The sequence below is a fragment of the Dermacentor silvarum genome, chromosome 8 (assembly GCF_013339745.2).
Source record: "Dermacentor silvarum isolate Dsil-2018 chromosome 8, BIME_Dsil_1.4, whole genome shotgun sequence".
Taxonomy (NCBI): Eukaryota; Metazoa; Arthropoda; class Arachnida; order Ixodida; family Ixodidae; genus Dermacentor; species Dermacentor silvarum.
This window is the reverse complement of record NC_051161.1, coordinates 169,930,092-169,945,869: the sequence shown is the minus strand read 5'-3', so window position 1 is coordinate 169,945,869 and position 15,778 is coordinate 169,930,092. Positions and strand designations below refer to the sequence as shown.

General features: G+C 45.0%; 1 protein-coding gene across 1 annotated transcript in view; it reads left to right on the top strand.

Annotated features, from left to right (window-relative positions):
* Positions 1 to 15,207, top strand: part of LOC119461830 (protein quick-to-court) — an 82,903-nt gene extending 67,696 nt beyond the window's left edge. The window contains exon 8 of the mRNA XM_049673047.1: positions 1,008 to 15,207. Within this exon, the coding sequence (XP_049529004.1) occupies positions 1,008 to 1,287 (280 nt within the window). The 3' untranslated portion in view covers positions 1,288 to 15,207. The remainder of the gene's footprint in view (positions 1 to 1,007) is intronic.
* The last annotated feature ends 571 nt before the right edge of the window (positions 15,208 to 15,778 follow it).

The window sequence follows — 15,778 nt, the reverse complement described above, 5'->3', positions numbered from 1 at the left end:
ACTGCTAAAACTGCAGTGCCAGGTTCTTGCCTGGAAATCGAATTCCAGCATTTTATGTTTTCTCTGACAATAGCAGAATTTCCTATCCAGCTTTGCTTGCGCTGCTCAGAACTGTATTTGAAGCGTACATTACAGCTGAAATAAGCGACATTGATATCCTCTAGCACACTTCTTGTCTGCACTGTGCACAGACGATGATGCGTGCAGGAGCACTGTTCTACTGACAGTGGCACCTTTTTTGTGCCATGATGCAGAGAAGTGGGCAACTATGCCCCCTCTAGACACCACGGTGGCTATGGCTGCCAGCGGAGTGGCGTTTAAAGAGTGCTGGTTCGAGGCTGCGGGCGTGGCTGTTTGGATTAACACTGTTTCGGACCTGCGGTCATAGAAAAAAGGTCTGAAAGATTAGATGGTGAAGGGTTTCGGTATCAGGAATTTTCGACGTCCACATGGTGGTACTGCGAAGGCATCCAAATTATCAGGCATGTCCAAAAAATTTGTTGTTGACTGTAATCACACGCCTGCAGGAGAGCAATGCAGGCGTGCATCTCGCGGTAGCACTTTGAGTGATAGTAAAGTTTACGTGACGCACTTAACGGAAAACGAAATCCGCAAGAATGCCGATTATAAAGTGTGCAAGCATGGGTGGGAGCATGCGACAATAAGCTAGGGGAAGCGGAAATAGTCTCAAGCTATTGTGGTGGGGAGCACCATAGAGCGAAGCGATAAATCAGTTTTGATGGCATTCGAAGGGCGGCAGCACAATAAAAACTTTCTCTACATGTCATGGAAGGTTGAAACACCTGTGGAGCAACGTTAGGTGGTGCTTCTTTCCAAAAAAGCACCTTCTTTCACACGTTCAGTCAGCGCCGTACGAGTGCAGTTTTGACCCTCAAGAGGTTGAGACAAACTCTCTGATTAAAGCTTGGGGACTTGGCAAGACCATTCCTTGAAGTTTGAGTCTACTTTGTGTTGTTCCGAACAGTTGCCTTCTCGTGTTTTTGTAGGAAGGGCCAGGAAGCAGCACAGTTTGAGCGAAATGAGGAACTGCAGCATCGTCGTGCCGAGGCCCCCAGTCCGTCGGCACTGCCGGCTTTCCGGGGGGCGCCTGGCACCGAGCGGCAGGCAGAGTACACGCTGCGCTTCCTCAAGGACGCCGTGTACTACTTCCTGACGGACCGGTCTGATTGCCGGGGACACCTAAGCGCCATCCAGTCCATCCTGGGCTTCTCGGAGGCCGAGCGCGCAGCTGTTGCCAAGGCATGGCGGCACAGGGGGCGCCTCTGAACTGCGCTGCCGAGGTGTGTTCTTGGGAGTGCAGGTACCCTGGGGCACGATCGCAAGTGCACGGTAGCAGTAGGAGCGCCATTGTCAGAGCTTGTTCCAACTGCATTCTAATGCTCCAGCATTTCCAGGCGTGGCTTTCACATTTTCAGTGCTGGCCGAGCCTCATGAAATGCACAGTGCTTGAATGACTTGCGCATCGAAGGATTTGGAGTACCATTTTGTGTGAGGGGCAGTGAAAATAGCAGCTGGTCGGGAATCATATGGAGAGGATGTGTTTACAAAGATGTTCCTCAGAATCAAATGGCTGGCTCATGTCACATGTCAGGAAGAAGGATCACAAACAGCTTGACCATTTAATTTTAAGATTACACCTTGATTCTGAAAGCAACAGGAGTCTTTAGTTATGCCATGCATTTAGGATGCCCCTTGGGATATGCCAAAGAGACTGCTCTTTTATTCAATTGGTGGGAAGCCGTCACAATGCACGTCTTCAGTTAGTGTACTGTTGTGCTCTGTTTGTTGTTGTTGGTTGGCACATCGAACTGCTACTTGGCAGTTATTCAGCTTGGCCTCGTCTTTTGCTTATACTCAAACTGAAGTACGGATAGCCATTGCAGGAGAGCCACATTTCACAAACAGTTGAGCCTGTGCGTTGTCTACACCTACTCATTTAGGTGACTGTAATATCAAGGCTATGAAGTGATTAGCAGTGCTAGAACAAGGAATGTTGCTGAAGCCAACATTGCAACACAAGGGTTTTTCTTTATCGAGGCAGCAACTCGTATTTTTTTCCCTGCTTGTTTGTTATTAGTCTTCATAAAGCAGTGCTTGAAATATGTGATCGTTTAGAAAGTCTGTTATTGTTGGCTGTATGATCTGGCTGTATTCTGAAGTAGGGTCAGAGCTTAACTCTCGGAAATGCGTATCATTACTGAGCTGTCAGTGAGCTGCTTGTCGAAATGTTGCCTTCAGTGACATTCCTTGTTTTAGCGCTCTTAGCTACTTAATTAAAGCCTCCATTTTCCTGTAAACCTGTCTCTTCTATTCGATCAAGGCATTTGATGCAAGCAACTCTGCAGACAAAATTCTGAGCCTGAAGCTGTCGTGACTCTCGTAGTGCATGCATCTATGCATTCTTTTTACTAGCAGAGTACAAACATGCACGTAAGGAGGTATGCATCCACTGTGCGTGCGCAGCATGGTTGCCTTTAATACTCATGTCTTTCTGCATTTTCTCTTGTTCGACATGTATGCAGGTGCGTAAGCTGTGATCGAGTTGAGTTCCAGAGAATCCTTGAAACTTCCACTTGCTAGAGTTGCCTCTCATGCAACGAGTTATGCTTAATTCTTTTTGAAGGAAACAATGCCTTCATGGTGGTTCGTTCTTTATTCCAATTGGGCCATATTGAGTGTTAAAACGAATGCTACACCCAATCAGCCTTTCCGGTCAACCACTCTTTGCAAACTGTGTTTTTAGGGGCCTCTCTCGCCCTTTGTTTTCAGCCTTTCAATAGCCCAATTGCCTGACATTGAATGTCTTAAAAGGCCCACCACAGCCCTGAACATTTCAAAGCCAGGTGCGTACAGCCACAGCCCAATAACTCGGACTCTGTAGGGAGTGCCAAAATAATTGGGAGTCTGAAATAACGTACTCACCAGAACATAAGCATTTTTATTTTAAAAGCTACCAAAAAATAATGGGCATGCTGCATGCACCCTGTTCAATCTGTATTCAGGCCATTATGATGATTTAGCTACAGACCAAATTTCCATTTCCTGTTAACTTTAAACAGACTTCATTGATTGTATGGCACTTCGCTCACTTCATCAATACAAACACAAACTCGTTAGCACAAACATCAACAGTGGAGCTGATGGGTGTGGCCAGCAGAACTTTCACGAGAATGACAGTAAAGAAAATGACGAGGGACGAGTAAGAAAATGGGACGGAAATGTAAAGAAAAGGACTAGGGGGATGAGTCCAAATGATCCTATGTCCCGAATTAATGAGGGTCGAATTAACAAGGTTTTACGTTAGTATCTTGTGGGGGTATGCTCTGCGTGAGGCTAACGCTGAAGGCAAGCTCCGGATCTAGCCACACACAGTTGTTCCGTCGTACTCCCCAACCCATAGCGCGTGCAATTGCAGCTACATAGGGTTCGGGTGAATAAGGCAACGAGCGAGTCAACTCGCCAACGTTTATTGCTGCGGGCAATAAGGCACACTTGCAGAGGGAAGTCCACTCTGTATAATAAGTAATAAATAGGCTTGCCTCGTTGCGTGTGATAGTCACGCAAGCGAGGTCACTCACGGGTTGTGGCAGGTAAATCTGTTTCGGCAGCCTCGAGGTCGGGGCGCCAGAGAGAGCAGGTCTCCTGCAGTGGCGCTCTTTTATGCCTTTTTACCTTTTGCGAGGAGAATGTCCTCCTCGCACATCAGATACCTTCCCTTCTCCCGCGAGGGTATGCACGTCGCGAGAAGTGAGCGAGAACTGGGAGAGGGCAAAGGGCTTCTCTATCGTGTCTACGCTGGCTCCCGGAATGGACACAGAAAGACATGAAAGGACAGCGCCCGCCCTGTCATGTCTTCCTGTGTCTTCGTCATAAAAAATAGCGCTGGATTACTTTCTTAAAGAAGAACAAATGATGCATCACCAACTAGCCTCGCAGCGTGTTTTGTTGAGCGAACTCATTACTTTTGCATCATTTTAAACGCATGCGCAGGGCTCGTTCTCCAAACACAACAATATGTGAACCTGGCGAAGGGGCTGTTTCTTTCTTCCATTACTGTCATGGTCGTAGCCTTTCAGCTCATTTAGAAGCTGGACAGTTGGCCAGACATTCAGGCTTGAACAGCATCACGAGTATCGAATAACAAAGGTGTTTTGCTTACTCAATTAGACTCTACACAACCATTCTGTCTTATTACATTTAAAAATAAGAAAATGTTCAGTATGATACTAGATAGCTGAAGGCCATCTTTTAAAATGTACATATTCGACTTGATTCACCAATTTCATTGCTTGAACACCTTTAGCTTTGAGACATTCTCAAACCCCTTGTATTGTGCAGCCCTGTTATTATTTGAAGGGACACCAACATCCTTTTGTCTGTTCTCTGCCCACTTGTGTGGTGTCCACCAAGACAAGGCCAGCTGCCAGTCTTTTGTATAGTGAGGGAAATTATCAGCAACATGGAAGGTTTACCTCCGATGCTCCAATGTAAATGCCATGCACTTCAATAAATTTGATGAGGCTTTCTGAACCTAAAAGACAAAGTTAATCTGCAGCGACTGTAGGGAGCCAATTGTTTATTTGGCCATCACTGTTCTTGCAAAAAACTCACTAAGTTGCAAAAATCACAAAGCTTAAGAAAACTGAAGCATCACATTTACAACTCTGCAAATTGGCCATAAAAAATATCACAGTTCTTCGAACTGCACCTATTAAATCTCGAATTAAACGAGAGGCAGAAAAAACTCCGTTGATGCGTTGGGTTGCCTGGTTCGCCCCCCGATTGAGTGTGCACACCCCTTTTATAGGTGCAAAGTAGTTTGAAAGTAACGTAGAAATTGCATTAGAGCTCCCAGATGTTCCTTCGTGGGGCTCAGTTATGAGGATGCCGAGGCTCGCTGCAGGCCTAAGAGCGGCGCTCTAAACTCGTTAAGATCGTTACTTTGTTTAGGAACTTTATCACCATTTCTACATTAGACAAATGGAAAGTGGTCGTCCATATGATTCGGGAGCAGCTTAGAATCGGGCAAATACTGGAAAATGAATCAGTGGTGTGTTGGTGGCGTTTTTTCTGCATCTCGTTTAATTTGACCCACCGGATAATTGAATCAGTTTCGTCGGTCCTGTCAGGGTGGAATTAACGTCTGTTTTTAATGCATTAGCATTAGGAGTGATGTGTGGGAAGCGGGTCATGTGGTGGAGGTAGAGAGGGTGACAGTGCACTTCACTGCTCGTAAAGGTGTTCAGTGAGCCCCTGAATGTGGTCAAGGCACCTCAAGGAATCATAAGCATTTCTCTCGCATTTACCACTAAATCCCCACTGAATGTTTTGTGCATAGTTGTGGATATTTCAAGATTGTGCTTCAATTTTCTTTAAACTTGCCATTCTTGTACAATTTTGAGAAAAACAAGAGGCCCGAGATCATAATTCTGCTTTCTACAGTCAGTAAAATTCTGCTTTTTCTTTAAATGCAACAAATGTTATTCTAATCGGTACAGTGGCTGTCTAATCGTGACATTTTTGTGTCTCACATGCATTTGAATAGGGAGACTAGAATGGGCTCCAAAGTGAAGCATCCTCTTAAAATGTCAAATGATGGACGCTTCCAAAATGGCGAGTGCAGACAAAAGGTGGAAGATGGCACGTGTGTTACTTAAGCAGCTTCATACTGTGTTCTTCGAGTCCACTTTAATCTTTATAATTATTTTTACATTGGCTGATTGCAGATGTGGCAAAAATTAATGTTTAAAATTTGTGGGTATTAGAGGAAATGGTCGCTTGTTAATTTCTGAAAAAAAAATCAATACTACAAAATGTGTTGCATTACGTTTAAAACAAAGTTATGTAGATCACGTGTGTGCAAAAAAAAGGAGCCATATACGAAAAAAAGAACAAAAAAAAAAGGAACGCAATGTACAATGTCGTGCAGTGATACAGTGCAATGTCATCAGTGTTAAGGTTTGTCAACAAAACAAAGTTCACACCTTCAGCTGCAATGTCCTCTTCTGTCAAGTGATGTTTTTCTGCCGATTTCATCTCTTGATACTCTTACTTTCCTGGTCAGAATAAGCAAATTTTAGCTTCAGATTTGCTAACATAAACAAGCGCAGTTTTAAAAAAGTATGAGGTTTTATACATGGTACTCTGCCATGTCTGCAGCTGTGGTGCTTTGTGGTATGTATCTACTGTCGTGTGGTATGATGGCATTTAGGCCCGCAAAGGCGCTTTTGCCTTGTGTACATTTGGTGTATGCTGTGATCTGGTACATATCTAGACTGGCAGAGACTAACATATCAGACTGGCGTTACTCTTGGGGCCTGCAAACAACCAGAGTTTGTTGTGGAGGCCTCTAGGTTTAACATTCCAGTAAATGCAACGAAATGTTGGGCCACTTAAAAAGCCTATTTGTGGATAATTTTACATATGAAATACAAGTGGATGCGTCATGAGACACTCACAATAGCAGACACTTTTGATTCCAAAACTGAATAGTAGGGGTGTGCAAATACTTTAATATTCGATTTTGAATCAAATAGCAAACGTTCAAATAATCCAACTTGCGAATCGAATGTCTAGTATTCGATTTCTCGAATGTGTATTTTGGTTTTTGATTATTTGGTATATTCGATAAATGACTGAGCCGTGGTCGATGCCTTGACGCACACAGTTCCCACGGTGCTCAACCTCTGTCGGTATGAGGTTCGACCAGGTCGACTGGTTCAATCGAAACGATTAATGCTACACGAACAGAGGGGACAACAAAATCGGCGCTTGTGGAAAGAGTGGAAGCATGTGTAAAGATCAGACTGATTAGCCACCAGAAGACATGCTGATCTTATTGGATGTGCAAGTTTAGTGTGCGCAGTTCGGAGCTTTCTGCCTGCATGCGAGCACACAGACGAACTTGGCACCTGTGCTCGCGGTAGATGCCGGGTGGTCAACCGCGGACCCGAACACCACTTCTATGGCTGTCAATCTAACTCGTACGCACGATCTCCCGACCGATCACTATTGAGCCACCCATAGGAACTTATTAGTGAAAAGCTTTCCATGACAGTCTGCAGTCCGTTATCACCTCAGCTATTAGCAAATTTTCATCGTTGCCACTCCATTGGCCATACTATATAGCCCATTAGGCCTAATCGAGCTTCGTCATCGGGTGTCAGCGACTGAAGTTACGGTTTCGTATTGAATCAAAGCATATCTATTCACAGCAATCGCATGACCGTCAGAGAGCCACCAAACTGCCTCATCAATGAAATCAAGTGTACGGTATGACCATTGCTCACGGCTGCCGTCTTTCCGAACACCATTCGTAGGCACTCGTCGGTCTCTTTTCGTAGCTTCGAGTGGCCCGTCATAAGGCTAGCTCTACATTTACGTGGTGGGCAAGACAATATAATGTGACTAGCGCGCTGACCCTTGGCTTGCAGATGCATTTATATGGACAGAAAAGGGGGGGTCCTCCCAATTATAGAAATATTTACTGTTGGTGCCGACCGCGGTCAACCCGTGCAGTGCTGATTGACATGATGCGCATTCCCCACTTTTGTCAGTCGTGCAGATTGCCCTTAACGAGCTGACAATAACCCACAGGAACCGCCTGCCATAAAGGTGGAAAAAACTCTCCTGTTTTCCAAAGATTTGAAGAGCAAAACTTTCTAAGCAATAGATGAGTGTGGCCCACTGTTAAACTGAAGACCCCGTTATTATCTAGGACGACTTGGCTATTTCTTCAGCTAGCTTCAGTGGGAAAAAAGCACTTGATTCTGTTTGACAGACATTCTATCGATAAAAAGTATTTTCCAGACCTTATCAGTGCTGAAATAGTGATTTTGGTGTTCCCTTTCGTACGAGTCGACCATCTCGAATCCTAGGTACATAAGCTTTTTTTTTTCTTGATTCGATTCGAAATCTACTATTCGGTATTTGCATGCTCCTATGAAATCATTGTCTGCCGGAAGTGAAGCATAACTCGGATTGTGCAGCTTGTTGACTTCAGAGATTAGTTGCTGCCCGCAGCATGTTGAAAAAATCTGCTAACGAGCAGGTGCACACGTCATCTGCTTAGGTGCTTTTTAGAGGCTATTACTTTAATAAGAAAATTAGACAGGTACAAGCCTTGCAGCTTTGCCAAGGTTGCCAGTTTAGCCAAAGTGAAATTTCATTGTGGTTGGCCTTGAATAGATAACTGCCCCATTATCAGCCTCATTTTTCATGATGTACTGTGGTGTGACACACGTGATAGAACAGGAAGGTGATGCGAAGACGAAGCACTTGTTCTTGTGTAGCATCTACCACTCTACAGTATGTCATGTTCAATCATTACCGACTAACCCAATTTTGTTATGCTAATTTTCTACATAGAAGTGTTGAGGCTATGACGGAATGAATACTGATGACACTGTTCCCATAACATTTGACAACACTAGCACAGCTGTGATACTTAGTGACCCAGCTGGTCTCAGAGTGACCAAAAAAGCATGTCTGGGGATTATGGTGGTAATGAAAAGATTGTGCATAATGTTGACTGTTCAGCTGCCAAGTCTGGTTTGAAATCAAGCTCAGAATACTAGATGAAGAAATTATCTGTGGTTAAACTTGAGTACAACTGTTGTTGCCATTGAAGTGATCAAACGTTGCTATGCATAGCATCGCTGTTATTAAACATGTCATGCCTTGCTTTTTTTATGTGTGTCTGTTATATTTTATTAACGTCTGGGCTCTTTTTTCAGTTTGCACTGCAATATGCGAACTGTCATGCTGGTGCTATGTTTTTCTCCATTGACTGGGACAGCAGTTGTCGTCACTGCATCCGCAAGTCGTCTTTGACACATGATGCACTGCAATCACTCAGTGGCTGTGGTGTTGAGCACAAGGAGGTCACAGGTTTCATTCCCAGCTGGGGACAGTTTGACTGGGTGCCGCTAAGCTCATGTGCCGAGCTGCTTAGGATGCACGTTGTTAAGCTGGGGTGGTAAAACATTAATCTGGAACCCGCCTCTGGGATCCCAACAATCAGTCAACCAGTTACTGTGCAACCTCACTATAGTGCAGTTGGAAAAGGGGGGCTGAAATTGCTTTGTTATAACCATTATAATTCATTATAACCATTGTCTGCCCTCACAGCCGACATTGTCGGCCAGGGGACGAGGGTTGCTACCGAGCAAGCCAAAGCTGATGTGACAATTCTGCATGACTACGAAAGACATGCAGAAGAACACATACCGATCGGTTTGTTCTTCTGACAAGCAATTTATCCTTCCGAATTGCAGTACATGCCGTGCAATCTGACCACGACTGCAGTGAACTGCTGCACAATCAAGACAATGGGCTTCATGTCCTGCTCTCATGTCCTCAAATGTCTCATGTCCTCAGCCATCGGAGTGCTGTGAGCATCTGCTTTCATACAACGCTCATTCGGTACACAAGTCGGCAAACAGATGCTACTAAACAACCGCAAGATCTTTGTAATGAGATTTATCAAAGCTGAAAGCATAAAGGCTTAGGTGCTTTATACATACATGCAGCACTTAATTGCAGCAGTGGCTAGGGGTCAGATGGCATAGCATGCACTGCAAGCCATGTGCTCGGCTATTTGATTCTGGAACCTAACATTACAGCGCTCACTCAAAGGGCTGTATACAGCACAACTTGGTGGCAGTGGGAGCAGACACAGTTGCTGCTGGCAGTTCATTATAAACTGTCAGTTCTATGACAGTTCAATCTTCATTATGATTTAAGAAAAGGTTTTTCTGTCCTCGCTAGAGCTGAAAATTGGTGGGATTGGTATGGCATACTTGCATACTTTTGTGCCATGGAAAGTGCATTGAATTACGTAACACAAAAGGAGAGGGACATCTTAGGAAAAAATGTGGGACATCGAGGAAAGAATTTGAGCTCGCCCGTTTAGTGCCTCGCACGTGTTTCGTTTTCAAGCTGCTGAACGTATCCCAGATGTGCACTGCAGGCCATGTTGGCGGCTCCCTTGGTCTTTTTTCTGCGTGAATTGCTTCATCCTCTTACCACATGCATAGTATGTGTGCACCTGACCATCCCAGTAGTCACCTTTTTTTGGGGAATGCTAAGGATGATGTAATTGCGGAATTTTAGTTTTTAGTGCACATTAATTAGCTCGGTGGCTCCTTATGAAAGCAGCCCTTTTGTGCCATGGACGAGCTGGGTTTGTCCACTCATTTCTGTTAAAAATTGCCATGGTTTCACCTCAGTGGTTTGTCATGCACATAGTTCTTAGGGCAGCACAAGCAGGTACAGTGTAGACCGCTTATAACGTAAGTTGCCGGAGTCGCGAATATCCGCACTATAAGCGGTACTGCACTATAACCAAAGCAGCAATTTTCAAGGCCCGCACATATGCAAAACATGTGCACCGAGCCGCCACGCGTATGCGACAGTCGAGGAATGAGGCTAGAATGTTTGCATTCAATGTACAGTTGAATCTCGTTAATTCGAACCAAATCACGCGGCGGCGCCTCCGACCGGCATTGCTCCGGCACCGCCATAGAGTAAAAGCTTAGGAGAGACCCCTCAATATCACGCGCGAACAAACAAAAAGAAAAAACTACAAAAAACGCGGCGGAACTTTCACCCTCTCTCATATGGCAAGGTCACCGATTCTGCGTTGCGCCGGAACATGCGTGTACGTGCTGACGTCTGAGCCATGCTACCGTAGCCACGTGTAGAAAATGGCCGTAAACCCTTCTTTCTCCTTTATGCTTCCTCTACTTTCTAGTCGCGTGTTGACCTTGCACGCTGCGGCTACGGCGCAGAGGGAAGCGGCGGCGCTGTCTCAGGCCAGCCAATGAAACTGCCCATGCCGGCAAACGCCTGCTTCCCGACAATGGCAGCAAACGAAACTTCGGGGAGCTGGCACCGGGCCGGCTGGAGCGGCGGCGCCTGCACGGCGGCGCGTGCGCATGGTGACAGTCGAAAGTGAGGGAGCTACGAGGGATGGCGAAGGGAGCCACCGAAGCGGCGGAGTTGCCGGGGCGAAATCCACTTCCCTGCCGCCCTCCTCCCTCACATTCCACGGTCTCCGTGTGTGCCCTTCACCGTGCCGTCCCGGTGCCGCCCGCTCCCTGAAGTTTTGTTTACTGCCGTTATCGTGAAGCGGCGTTGGCCGGCGTTGGCCGGCGTTGGCAGTTTCATGGCCCTCGCTCGCTATGCGCGCCGTGATATTTCACTCGCACTCAAGATTCTGGTTTCAGCCTCACTGGCTGTCCATTCGCACCACGTGCCCTTCTCCTCCACTTCGTCTCTCTTTCTTCCTCGAGCACTCCTTGGGGCACCCGATTGAGGGGAGCGTTCGCCGGCTCCGCTGACTTTCCTACTCCCAGGCAGCCGCACTGTAACCGGTATTTCGTTTCCCGCAACTGCACTATAAGCGATACGTGTATACATGGAGTGCTATGGGAAAATTAACGGGAGTCTGAAAAGACCGCACTATATACGGTCCTGCAGTATATGCGGTTACGTTATAAGTGGTCTATACTGTACAAGTTTATTCTGGCAGAGGAAGTCACGTATTGGCCAACTGGGGTCTCCAAAAAAATTTGTCCAAAATTGGGCATTTACGTCCCACATGGCTATGAGAGAGAGACGCCATAGTGGGTGGCTCTCTGTATTGGGTTCTTTCCCAAAACATGGCACGCGGGCGCCTTGCTCTGACACGGAGCATAGAAAGTGCCGAGTATGCAAGATGGTATGGTTGTAAGGTAATTGGCATTTAGTCATAATTACTAAAGAGAAATGGCACACCTTTGGTCGAGTGGAGCAGTCAATCACAGCCCAAAAGTCAGTCGCACCTGAACAACTCTTCACTATCTTAGGTTGACAGGTAACCAAATGTCGCCATTGTCGTTAGTGGTGTCGTGCAGTTAACTGCTTTGTGCTGCAAATGACGTAAGGAGGGTGTCCTTAAGCCGCATTGTGTTCTCACCTGCCAGAGCTGGGAACTGAGCCTGCGACCTTGTGCGCAGTGATAAAATGCCGTAGCCATGGAGCAGTGGGCGTTTAAGCGAGTAGCATGATGTCGAGGCAACTAACAATGTCTATGTAATAGGTGCCTATACGTAGGTATGCTAAACCAAGACGACCACATTTCCATTCTAATACTGGCTCTGCAATGTGGCAGCCACTTTTTCTATTCTCTTTTCTAGCAATTCCATGATGCACTTCAATAGAAGACAGAGCTTTTGAAGCTGCTTAATGTTTGTAACTTTAGTTTGTAATGAATCATTTATGAACAGCCTGTGGTTGTTTTGTAGTTCTGTAACATGCTCCAGACTGGGCTTCTATGTGCTGTGGAATTATGGTGCGATGTCGCCTTCTGTCTGCACCCTGTAGCACCCGCATTTGCTATGATGCCAGGAGGCGCTCACACACCTAAATGAGCTTTAGAGGCTACATTTTTTTACTGTGGTGACACGTTATGAACTTTATAATCAGTCACTCTAATGTGTTCTGTGGCTGTACTGCTTATATAGGCCCATGCTTGTATCTGTCATGCAAAAAAAAGTTATCGGTACCCACGCACCTGCATGAAGACTTACGTTGTGCACTGCTGCTAGAGAACTTCTGGCAGCTTATTCAAAGTTTTTAAATCATTTTTACATTTTCATTTTTGTTGCTTTATTTTGAGCTTAGGGAAACACATTGCATAATGTGTATTTCATTTTCAGATGTTTATGTTCAGTTAAAGCGGTGTAGCTATCTATACTTATGTATGCAAATGGGTCGCTTTTATATTTCAACGTCACATAAAAGCTGGGAGATGTGTGCAGCTTGATCATAGTGGGTCATTGCTCGTTGCACAGTTTTGATTTGTGCGTGCTTTTTATTTGCACTTGATGGTGCTAGATTGCGCATTCCACAAACTCATGTGTGATATGGGAGAGGGAAAGTATATATATATATATATTATCACAATTAAGATGAGCATGTCTATTTTTGCTGCTCGAATGACGCGGTGCTGGGCTGTGGTGATTGAGCATTGGGCATATGTATGTCACTCGTCATGTCATTGCTCTCACTGTGTTTCTACAGCTGCTGTACTATTTATTCCGAGTGATTCAACTCAGTTTCTGTGATGCATTGTCTGAAAAATCTGAGATGCACAGTAGGGTCTGCTCGCTGTTGGTTGGCATCATTGTGGAACCTAGTCATTCTAGGTAAGGCTAGTGTGGGCGAACATATTGAGCTGGCTCTGCTAATCCAGACTCTGCAACGTTCTTCCAAAAGACACAGTGATGCTCAGACAACAATTGGTTAGACTTGTCTGTGTGAGACAGTTTCTTGGAAGCACTGCTGAAGCGTGACTGGTTGGCACATCACCAAAACTTTCTTTATTGCTTTTGTCACCAAAGACCGCACTGGTTGTAGTAGCAGAGGTCATACATGATGAACCTGCATAGAAATGAGCTGGCACGTCCATACTTTTTTTTTTTTCTTCAGGAATTGGCACCATCTGATGATAATAATGGCACATGCAGGCCTCATCCTGAACAGCAGATACAAAGGCCATGATTGCCAATGTTGTGCGCTGGTTAAAAAAAAAGAAAAGTGGCATTGGTGAAAGTAGCAAATGGGCTGCAAATGCTAAAACAAAAATCAAAAAGCAGTTGCAACCTGTTCATTCTGTAAAGCAGCTGCTACTCATGTTGTATATACCACCTTCATTGAACGGGAAGAGCAAAAACATTTTAAGACAGTGCAGATAGTAATGTTTTTCTTGCAGCAGTGTATCACTAGCAACAAATTGGTTCTTTAAGGTAATAAAGTGAAGTGAAGTGAATGTCAGTAAATGCATGATAGTGACTTATTAACTAGTTAGGTGGCCATAACTTGCTGATTAACTCTTAATTTATTACATTCAGATCTATATTGTAGGCACATACATCCCTGCAGAGAAATTCTTTGGTATTCCACATAATATTTTCCTGTAAAGTTGTAAACACAGGACAGTGCCACCTTTGTATTTTGTGACGTAGCTTGATGACAAATTCACCTCAAGGCTGATGCTTATCCTGAGCGTTAACTAGTTTCACTTCAGCACTTGCAGTATGTGTGGTAAAGTAACGAAATGTTAATTAGCAATTTTTAGTTACATTATTTGTTTACGAGTGTTGTCGGATGCCAGTATGTCAAAAGAAAGCGTTAGTATCCCCACTGTAGTGCTTTTGGCTCTTTCCATTTGAAGCAGGCAGTGCAAGACATAATTGCCACTGAAAGGACATGCACGAATTTAACTTTTAGTCCTAAATGGCATTTTAAGGCTCCCGTCACTGAGTAGCACAATAAAAAAAAAAAAAGAAATTGAGCGTAGAATCTCTTGCATTGGTATTCCTCACATTCAGGTTAGCCTTACTTCTTTCCAATTAATAGGTGCAGAGCTCAGGGCCTCACAGGTCGTGACACACAAGCACTACAAAATGTGCCTCCTTGTCTACTCTTAAAATGACTAAACTGTTGTCCCTACATATGGTCTTTCACATTGCTGACATGCCACAGGCCTTGAGAAGCTCTTCTGAGGGCTGTCGGCACCATACAGCAAACATCTCTCCTGTGCGGCCTTCTTTGCCAATGGCTTGTGAACAGGCACATGGCAGCTTCAAGTTAGTCACTCTGTTGTCACGATTGTTTTCCTTTGTGTGTTCATGTGCGTCCTTTGAGCAGCAGTCATGTCTTGCAGCAACTAGGCCAAGACTCCTGGTACAGAATGCCTGCACAGTTGCATCTTATTTCTAGCTCTGTGCACTTAGGGTCTTGTAGTGGCCCACCTTGCTGAACCACGAACCCAGCGTGTCCGAGAAGTGCACTCTTGTTTCCTCCTGAGGGCGTGCAGTCACAATTTACATTATCTCTTGCTGCACTTTTCTTAGCCTCTGCTATTTTATAGGGTGCATGTGTGATATTTTTATCCTGTTGTCTTGTTCTTCATTGCTATGTAAATAGCGTTTCCACATTTTTCATGCTGTTGTCTTTTGATCACTTTCATTTAGAATTGAGCTGTTTACAAGGGTTCAGCTTTGCTGTTATTAGTGACCTTTCATGCTCCACCTGAATCCGTAAACTGTTGGGAACCACATACACAAGCATTGCAATGCGGGTTAATACAATGTACCATTGTGTTTATGTACGATTTTATGTCGTTTAGAGAATAAACACTGTCATGCTTAAAAATTGTGTGGAACTGTTGTACGATTTCCCGAGAGAGAAAAGAGACCCGTCTTATTTAAAAACATTGTTTAAGTGTTCCTGTTCCCTCCAACAGGAAAGCCCCATAAACTAACTAGGGTACTTGTAAAAAAAATTATCGGGTGGGCTCTGTTGAAGTTTCAACCGCAGACGTCAAACGTCTTGTGCATGCTGCCTAGGGTGTACGGGCACTAAGGCGTTGAAGTGGTATGACCATATATACACACAGGTGGCATTTATTCAAGCATTACAACACGCTTAGCTTATGATACAGGTAGTGGGGGTCCTGCGGTCTAATCTTGCAATCATGCTCATTCATAGTGGGCACGCCATAGTCAAAGGTTGTGGGTGCGATTCTGTATCGATTCTGTCTTGCTACCCGAGTCTCTTCACTCTATTTCTGGACCCTGCGAGTCAAACGCACCATAGCTGAGCAACTCGTTGTGACACTTGTAAGCCTTATGACGCCAACAGATAATGAAGCACTGCTCTGTGTAGGGGCAGGCAAGCTTGGATAACATTTATGCCCAAGCAGACAGTG